Below are 9,246 nucleotides of genomic sequence, written 5' to 3'. Positions count from 1 at the left end.
TCTTTAAAAAAAAGATGAAAATCATGTTCGGGGTCGGCTATGATTGGCCGGGATCGCGTTGCGACATGTCGCCCGATTATGTCCTACTCCACCACACTGACTACATTTATTCCTTATATCCTCATCCATTTCCCATTAAGAGGGTATTCTTTTCTTTTTCGGTCTTCTGGCGGCATGAGCGGCAACATGATGTGGATTTATTATTCTTTGCGTGACTTACTCTGGAAAATTCCACGACTCCTCGCTACCAATTGGATGAATTACACCTGCATAACAACTTCTCCAATATTCGGTGGTATAGTAATTTGATATGAACTTCTCAACAGTGAAGTTTCGAAAACCCAAGCCGCAATGTCATGGGGACAGATAAAGTTGTCAGTTTGAAAGACACGACAACTACATGTCTTCTCTCTCAAATTTACAGCCCACTTTTGCCCCTCTCTATCAACGACTTCAAACTCGTACACCGATGATGGATGTACCTGTTCCACACCCAGTACCATTTTGTTTACGGTATAATAACATCGGGAAATACTTCGAAAAACAAGTTTTCGTGATCGAAGAGGTAGTCACGAAATCTTGTTCAATACATACAACGTTGTCACGAAAAACTAGATATATTAAACAGCATATTGCAAAAAATTTAAAATTGAATGCTTATCACAGAGATCTATTCCAGTAGATTTAGCGTGGTATTCGTCAAATTTTTTATTAGCATCAACGCAAAGGATCGTCAACGTTCCCAATGCTTTTTCTCTATGTTCATAAAACCATTTAGTCATTCTCTCCAGAAGAAAATCAAATAACTTGGCAATTGGGAACTCTATTGGTTTGACATTCACAACATTCAACGACTCGGCATTGTTTGATGTCCTTATTGAGTACCTCTTCTCTGTGTAGAAACAACGAGCCCCCTTTTCGTGGCCTATGTCGTTCTGAAGATACACTCGGACTCCAAGATCCTCCTCATCTATCATAAGCATATACTTTTCAAACTCTGCATACATGTACACCTTTGTTGCAGCATAGAACATCTGATTCACCTCCTTTGATAGACCTTTGATTTGGTTCTTCATGTTCTTCAAAAGATGAAACATGCAATAACCATGGTTTGAGGCCGTGAAAACCTTTTTCACCCTATTAATGATTCCCATGTCAGACATTATGACTTGATGTTCCCTCTCCCCGATTGCTTCCTTTAACTTTGTCAAAAAGTAATCCCACGATTCAGTAGATTCTGAATCACCAACACTGAATGCGATGGGGTAAACTTGTTCGTTCGCATCCATAGCACATGCTAAAAATAATGTGCATGTAACTCTTCAAAAAAGTGTCGTCAATGATAACTATGGGACGAAGATACTTCCACCCTCTTTTCCAAGCACTAAGCGACATGAAGAAGTATTTGAAACGGTGAGATCGAGGAGTTGTGACAAGGTCGAATGACAAACCTGGATTGTTAGTCAACATCATGTACATGAATTTAGGCAGAAATTTATACGATGCATCCTCGGTGAAAAACAATGATGATAGTGCCGCCTATCTTGACCTCCATGCTTTTTTGTAAGACATGTCCACTCCAAAATCTTGTTGCATGTACGACATGATGTCTTTGGGTTTTCATGGTGAAGATGAGGGATCAGTGTACCTGTGTTTCATAGCCTCGCCTACAAATGTGGACGTAGCCTGAGGATGTTCTCCTTATTTGAATTATGTTGCACACGTGTGCTCAGAATCATACCTCCAAGAATGTACTTTCAATGTTGATTTCTACGATACAAAACTTGTCACTCATGACTATAATAATTACAATGTAGAAATAAGTAATAAATTACCTCCTCACTTCAAATATCTCAGATGTAGTCTTTTTTACTCCACGAACAGACCACGCGTATGAGTCATCTCGACAAACAACTTGAATATACCGTTTGTTAGAAATCTTCGCCTTGAACCTAAAATGTTTGGTGATTGTTAACATGCATAAATATTTCTTCAAAGTTGTTTTGTTGGCATACAATCATCCTTTGACTGGTCTCATCAGAGAGTGAATATCCAACACATCAAGGTCAGAAAACAAATCTTGGTTATCTGTGGAAGGCGTACGGCACGGTTTTGGAGTGCCTGAGCGCGGAGGAGTCTGCCATTGTGTGCTTGCACTCTGATTTGGGTCGGGGATTACAGGAGAACTAGCCTCCGAGATAGAAGACGGCATGTCTGGTTGTGCTGGTTGACCGGTGTTCGGAGTTGAACCAACGCATGCAGAGTCCGAAACCAACGGCTCTTGCTTCAATGGCTCCATCTCTACTACCAAACTAAGTTTTGATTTTTCCGGTTTCTCCTTCCGAAGATGCAAGTAACATTTCAAACTTAGGTCGGAGTCAATACTTACTGGGGGTACCGACCCTTCTGTCTCATAAGAAACATGAAGGACTTGATTTTTAAGTGAGCGATTGAGCGTGGCATACAGCAACTGCATAAACTCGTCGTACATTGCCTTTGCCGATATTAAGATTCTCACTGCAAACCCAGGACCAACGTCGTATCGTTCATGTTTCACTCATCTACCGCTATGCTTGATGAAGGTATGAATGTCTTTCATAATTGCAAATAGCGGAAATAAATAGACATAACATTAGATTTACACATTTTTATTATTTTCATGAAATTAATAATTAAAATATCTTTGATGGAGGGTGAAAATAATAAAGAACTCTGTAAATTTGTTTACATTTTTTTATTTATTTATTTTTTCTCAAAAACTAAAAACTAAAACTTTCAATTACAATTTTCCTTTTTTACATGGAATATTTTTCTTGCCCAAATAAAATGGAATTGATTTTTAAATTTGTTTCCCTTGGAATAAAACATCTATTTTTCTTTATTAAAAAATTATAAGAGACCAGCTAGACAATATTAATAAAGAAAATTATAGTGTGTGTAAATGTAATGTTAATAAAAAGGGAACTCTGAATGATTTCTCATGAAGTTTCGTGTTAATAAAAAATGTAGTGTTGTTCTTGAATCCATATTATATAAGCAAAATTGACAAAGAGTTATAAATGTAACAATAATAATAATAAAAAAATCAATGCATAATTTAGATTCGTGACTATGTTGTCACTGTATAATTTAGTTTCGTGATCATATTGTCACAAATTTTATGTCAAGATCATGGGACAAAGTAGTCTCGAAAAAGGTTACTTGTGCCAACATTGTCACGAAATATGGGGTCATAGTGAAGCTTTCGTGACAACGTTGGTCACAAACACTGTAACGAAATTACTAAAGTATGTGGGAGCTTGTGGGAGTTTACCGGAATAAAAAGCGAAAAGAGTGTCAGTGTAGGAGCTTGCTGCGTCGGAATAGGTGGTGGGGACGCTACACAGAACGGGCAGAGAGAAACGGCGGAGAAAAAATTGTGTGACCGTGGAAGTGAGACGATGGACGACGCGAAGTTAGAGAGAGACGAGGGACAGCCGCGAAATTAGAGAGAGATGAGGGACGCCGGCGGAGATCCAGACACAGACGGCAATGAGATACGACAGCAATGAAGGAGATGAGACAGAGGCAATGGACGAGATGAGACCGAGAAAAAATGAAAGATGAGAGTATGATTTTTTAGTTTTTCTTTACAAAAAATAAATAGAAAATAAATAAAGATATAATGATAATTACGTAAATCAAATTAATTTCAGAGGTCCTATGACTTTTTAAAAAATAACGTCCAAAAAAGTCCATTACCTTTTTTTTTACTCCTAGTTTCGTCCAAATCTCATTTACAAATCCCAATATTTAAAGCAATCATGGACAAAATAATCTTTCTCCCCTCTCTTTTTGTATGGGTAGGACGTCGCTTCTCGTCTAAGCTTAAAGTGAACTTACTTCTTTATTTTCTAATAGTTTTTAAATTATTTTATTATAAAATTATATAATTAAGGATCAATTAATTTAAAAGAAAAAATTATTAAATCATTTTTTGAATCTTAGTGTTTCCCATGAGCTGCCAAAAAAAGAATTTTGGTCGCCATGTCCTCCGCCATATAATAAAAATATTAGCCGAACCATTTTGTGACGTAAAAGAATGAGGCAGACCAAGAGCTCATCGAAAGCAACAAGGCACACTACAATATTGCAAGGATTAACAAATGGTTCAGACCTTTAATCATTCATTACTACTATACACTGACGAATCCAGGTAGAGTTAAGAGCGCAGGGCATTTGGCATTGCCATTGGGGGTTTCACAAGGGGTTTTCTGTATGCAATTCTTTTTAACCAAAGACTGGATAAAAAATTATTTACACGGCGAACCCACTATGCACTTGTCTCCCTGATCAGAAAAGATACACCGGAGAGCTTTGGCCACCGCAACGCAATGTGAAAATGAAGAAGCTTTTTCACCGCCTGAAGTGATCTCTTGCAAAAAAAGAATGTCTAAGGGCTTCACGGGCCGTTAGCCTATCGCAAGGATCGTACCTAAGAAGCCCTTGTACAAGATGGATGAGATCTCCCGCGGAATGGTCTACTTGTTGCATTATCAGATTCTGCATCAAGAAAACAAATCCCACAATATAAATGCGTCCCTTTTGTTATATAATTTAATCCAAGGACGTGTAATTAATTATGCACAAACCTGAAGCCGAGGAAGCTTCTGAACAGCTTTGATACTGTCCCTCGACGAAGCGCCTTCAGGCCAATCTAATCTACCCTTTCTAACATACTTCTCAGAATGTCGGCTGATACACACACCAAAACAAAACAAAAGTGTGTAAGTCTTCGAGTTTTATTCTTAATAAGGCTAGGCTATCAACAGATACTGGATCACTTACTCTGCTCTCTTCAACATGTGCTGTGGAAGAGGACCGAGAACGCGTTCCATCATAGCAAGATGCTCTAAATTCTCATGAGTTTGAAACAAAGCCTCACCCTGTAACCACACAAACACACTTGAGCTTTCCGTTCATGGCATCAGAAAATTTTTATAAAAGCTTCTCTATTTTAAAGATACGTACCGTACACAATTCCACCAATATACAACCAACGCTCCAAATATCACAAGGATAGTTCCATCCAAGCCCTGGAAAGTATAGAGATTTGACGAATTCAAGGAACTGCAAAAAATTTATAAAGTACCCGTGAAAAGGGTTATCACTTTGTAAACACTTACCTAGAATGACCTCAGGCGCCCGGTAGTGTCGAGTTGATACAATGTAAGTCTGATCATCGCGGTCATAAGTTGTGCTACCGAAATCAATGACCTTGATAGCACTTGACTTTGGCACTCTTTTAAAATAGATGTTGTCCTTTGGCAACCGAGAAGAACCCTGAGAAAAAGCAACCAAAGCATCAGAAAGAGAAGTAGTGCGCCGAAAAAGAGCAACAGATTTAAATTCCAGTAATATAGAAAGAGAAAAGGAAAGAAAATAGGTTATACCTTGTAATCAGGAATCTTAGTGTAGTCTGAATCAACAAGAAGAATGTTCTCAGGCTTCAAGTCAGTGTGAATAAGATACAAGTCATGCATGACTGCAATCAGAAAGCACAAACAAAGAAAACCCCAAATTTAGAACTAGAAAAAAGAATCAACCTAACAAATTAGGGCATAGGATGTAAAAAAAAAATCTTTAGAAAAAAAATTGCCTAAAGGGCCTTCATTCGTATTCGTGTTAAAATAAAGTTTATATTTAGGGTAAAAAAATGTTGAAACAAAAACAAAATTTGACATGAGAGAGAAACTAGCTAAGAATTACTACACACATGCTACACATTCCAACAGTTGTCTTCCGATGTCACGGACAATGTCAATGGGAAATGGACGGTAATTGTTTTTGCGTAGAAAATCGTATAAACTTGGTCCAAGCTTCTCAAAGACCTGTTGAAAACCATTTGAATTCACCCAAAAAGGCTTAACCCCCAAAACCATTTGTTAAGCGGGGCAAATTAATCCGCATCGCAAATCAACTCATACTTACAATACAGATATGGTTACGATAGTCAAACCAGTTCCGTAATTGCACACAACTGCAAGGAATAAACCCATTTAACAATTGGAAAACAAAACCTAAGGAAAATGCCTTGCAGCTCCAATACATATCGAATCATACAATATAGAAGTTTTTCAAGGGAAAAATGAAATAAAGCTTACCGATTCCCATTTTTATCATGCTTTCCTAATTGCTGAAGGACTTCGATTTCTATCATAGCAGCTTCACGATACTTTTTTATTCCACGGATGACCTTTATGGCAACCATCTCCTTTTTTTCTCTGTCCCAACATTCTAAAACCTGGCCAAATGTTCCTTCACCCATTTTTCCATGAATCTTATCTGCAAAAGCAATACAAAACACTCAATACCACAGCATTGTAGTTGTAAATAACAAAAAAACAAAAAAACAAAAAACAAAAAAATCTCTCCAAGAACCCCTGAAATCAACATTCAGAAACACACAAAGTTTATTAAGATTTGAAGAAACGATTACTATAGATGGTAAAGCGTGATTACAGCGAGAAGTTATATTTTCTCCAAGCTCAAATATGTAATGTCCATCCTTGTCATCCTCCCGCAACGGTGGAGAACCATTTAAAGCCGTCCCTTTAAGAAACAAAGTGGAACTAGTTGTGTGATCCGAGGGTGCAAAGCTTGTGAAATTCACCTCTTGGCCAAATAACATTCCTATCTGGGCCTACACACAGCATTTAGGGTTTTTTGTTTTTACTCTAACTGAGATTAAACCAATTTTATTTTTCCAATAACATGTCTCATGATATCATCATCCACAAGCCCAACCCGATAAAGGGGTAAAGAAGAACATGAATCTCCGAGAACAGAAAAACATATTGTAAAACAAATTCACCATCAGATTGAGGAAAAATTCCAAAAATCATGCTACAAAATTATAAAGTTAGAATCAAGCTTAATATATTTGCATAAACATGCCCAATTTTAACCCAAAAATACAAAAAATAAAAATAAAAAATAAAAAAAAACCCACCATTGTTAAAAGAAATCATAAAAAATAATTTCATGGGCGATCAGACAAATTTATACAATTTGGAACAGCATGAAGAACAAAACGAAGTCCTTTTTCAGAAATCTAAAGATCGTATTCGGATTCAACAGCACAATGAATCTATTGAAACAACCTAGTCCAATAAAAGATCTCTTCAAGGGAGTCAGGCATAATCATTCATTATATCCTCATCAACTATGAGATACGATTAATTAACTAAAATTCTGGAGTTTTATCGCTCAAGATTCAATCTAATCATAGAACAATAAAAACAAATTAATAAGAAATCTAACATTGAAAACAAAGACTGTCCATGCAGGAATCCGAAAGAAACTATTTTGATCCATGAAAACATCAAAAATTAAAACAGTGATACATGATGGTATTAGCAAAAATACGATAGACTATATCTAACATAAAGACACATGAGTACCAAATCAAACACGGTACTCCGATAATTAAACGTCACAATCAATAGATCTGAAAATTTCAACAGCAAAGAACTACCTTTGGGGGTTGAGGAACGTCCCAGCCCAATCGAGCCCTCTTTCGCGGTCGACGGTCTAAGTGAGTCATAGGAAACTCGGTGACTCGCTCCATCTCCATGATCGGTCAAATTTGTATAGAGAAAACTAGAATCAAATCAAATCAAATCAAATCTCAGAAGCGTAACGTGGGAACGAAAACTCCAAGCTCGTTTCTTTTTAGGGTAGTCAGAGAGCTATTAACCTAAATATATCTCAAACAATTGGGTCGGTGAAGACAAAATCTGTGCCGTACACGCGTCAAAATCTCAGCCGTGTGTTTGACCGATCCTTGTAATACAGCCTATATTTGCCTCTGTCTAACCAGAGTTAATCTAATTGGGCTGGTTTGTTTAACTATGGTTCAGTTAGCCTTTTTTAGCACTGGAATCTCGTGAAAGAAGTTGGTTTTACGCGCGTGTTGGCACGTCATTAAAACGTGCTATTATATAGCTTCTTCATTATTTAAAAAAAATAAAAAAATAAAAAAATAAAAAACTATATAAAAATAGTCTAATGAAAGTATGAAACTAAATAACTCTAACCATTACCAATTACCAACAAGTTTTGAGCCTTTTGATTTACGAAAAATCGACAAGTCGATGAAAAATCGAACGAAAAAAATATAAATAAGACAATTAATTTACCGTTTTCAAATGTCGTTTTTTATGAAAAACCTACAAATCGACGAAAAATCAAAATAAAATATATGATAAAATATATACATATAATATACACATGATATATAATATATCTCTCAATTTTTAAATATATATAAAGAAAATACATTGTGTATATAACTTTTTTATATAAAAAAAATTGTATATCATATAATATTAAACTATTATTGGCTGCGTTTGGTTTAGATTAAAAAGCTCTGTTTTTGTTTTTAGAAAAAACTAAACGGTTTATTTGGTGTTTGGTAAAACCATTTTTACAAAAAACTTCAAAAGCGATTTTAGATTTTGTACCTGAGATAGAAAAGCTAGAATTCTTAGCTTTTAGAAAAAGTGTTTTTAAGTTTGGTATATAAATTAATGTAATATACTCGTACAAAATATTATTCATATATATGTATATAAGTAAGCATATTAATAATTATTATTTAATTATTAAGAACATGTTTATTTTAGTCTTTTTACTATAATATATTTATTTTACCAAACGCTAAATCAGTTTTTGTTACCAACAATAACTGTTTTATAAACAGTTTACCAAACACCTTGTCAGTTTTTGAAAAAAGACAGTTTTTTTTTTCAAAAACTGAATCTAAAAGCATTTTTTTAAAAAACAAAGTTATGTCAAACTGGGCCAATGTGCTAGTAAATAGTAATGTATATTGTATTATTGTATATGCTAGCACGAAGCGTACATGACTATGTTAGTAACTTAGTGCAATAAATGTTTGGATTAATTCCGTTTTTACCCCCTGGACTCGTACCTCGATTTCATTTTACCCCCTGGACTCGGGATTGTTGCAGAACTAATCTCAGAACTCAAACACGTGTTACAACTTGCCACTTTCGTCAGTATTTGGACATTAAGTTTAACTTTTTGATGACGTGGCAATATTTTAAAGAGTATTAGAGTATTTTTTATTATTTTAAATACTTTTAATATTTATCAAATTCAATATATTAATTGTTATTATAGAATTATCTATTATTCTCTCTCTCTCTCTCCCTCTCTCCAGCTTCCAATTCATCCGGTTCC

The 9,246-nt window shown here is 35.5% G+C and overlaps 2 protein-coding genes across 4 annotated transcripts; both read right to left on the bottom strand.

Moving 5' to 3' along the window:
• Nucleotides 1–260: 260 nt before the first annotated feature.
• Nucleotides 261–1,289, bottom strand: LOC149383451 (uncharacterized). The gene is made up of 3 exons (XM_089627799.1): nt 665–1,289; nt 595–611; nt 261–482 (listed from the first exon to the last, which is right to left on the bottom strand). The coding sequence occupies exons 1-3, from the start codon at nt 1,287–1,289 to the stop codon at nt 261–263; spliced, it is 864 nt and encodes a 287-aa protein (XP_089483925.1).
• Nucleotides 1,290–4,099: 2,810 nt separating this feature from the next.
• On the bottom strand, nt 4,100–7,728 carry LOC149383450 (LAMMER-type protein kinase AFC2). Of its 3 annotated transcripts, none has more exons than XM_089628653.1 (11): nt 7,517–7,728; nt 6,502–6,682; nt 6,144–6,324; nt 5,971–6,019; nt 5,756–5,870; nt 5,433–5,524; nt 5,166–5,322; nt 5,011–5,075; nt 4,828–4,925; nt 4,632–4,734; nt 4,100–4,542 (listed from the first exon to the last, which is right to left on the bottom strand). In XM_089628653.1, exons 1-11 carry the CDS (start codon nt 7,613–7,615, stop codon nt 4,396–4,398), a joined length of 1,287 nt encoding a protein of 428 aa, XP_089484779.1. In that variant the 5' UTR covers nt 7,616–7,728; the 3' UTR covers nt 4,100–4,395. The 3 variants fall into 3 exon arrangements, with proteins under 3 accessions (XP_089484779.1, XP_089484781.1, XP_089484780.1); XM_089628655.1 differs by having other exon boundaries at nt 6,502–6,591; nt 7,517–7,645; XM_089628654.1 differs by lacking the exon at nt 6,502–6,682 and having other exon boundaries at nt 7,517–7,693.
• Nucleotides 7,729–9,246: the final 1,518 nt, after the last annotated feature.

The sequence above is a fragment of the Urtica dioica genome, chromosome 10 (genome assembly GCF_054948205.1).
Source record: "Urtica dioica subsp. dioica isolate 48M chromosome 10, U.dioica_male_clone48M_v1_H2, whole genome shotgun sequence".
In the NCBI taxonomy this organism is placed as follows: domain Eukaryota; kingdom Viridiplantae; phylum Streptophyta; class Magnoliopsida; order Rosales; family Urticaceae; genus Urtica; species Urtica dioica.
Note: the sequence above shows the minus strand (reverse complement) of the source record. Positions and strands in the feature narration are given on the sequence as shown.

Coding starts and splice junctions, on each gene's coding strand:
- LOC149383450 (XM_089628653.1), bottom strand. CDS start 7,615: ATGGAGATGGAGCGAGTCACCGAGTTTCCTATGACTCACTTAGACCGT. Junction 6,325..6,501: donor AGAAAATATAACTTCTCGCT/GTAATCACGCTT, acceptor TTGCTTTTGCAG/ATAAGATTCATGGAAAAATG. Junction 4,735..4,827: donor CACATGTTGAAGAGAGCAGA/GTAAGTGATCCA, acceptor TGTGTGTATCAG/CCGACATTCTGAGAAGTATG.
- LOC149383451 (XM_089627799.1), bottom strand. CDS start 1,289: ATGGATGCGAACGAACAAGTTTACCCCATCGCATTCAGTGTTGGTGAT.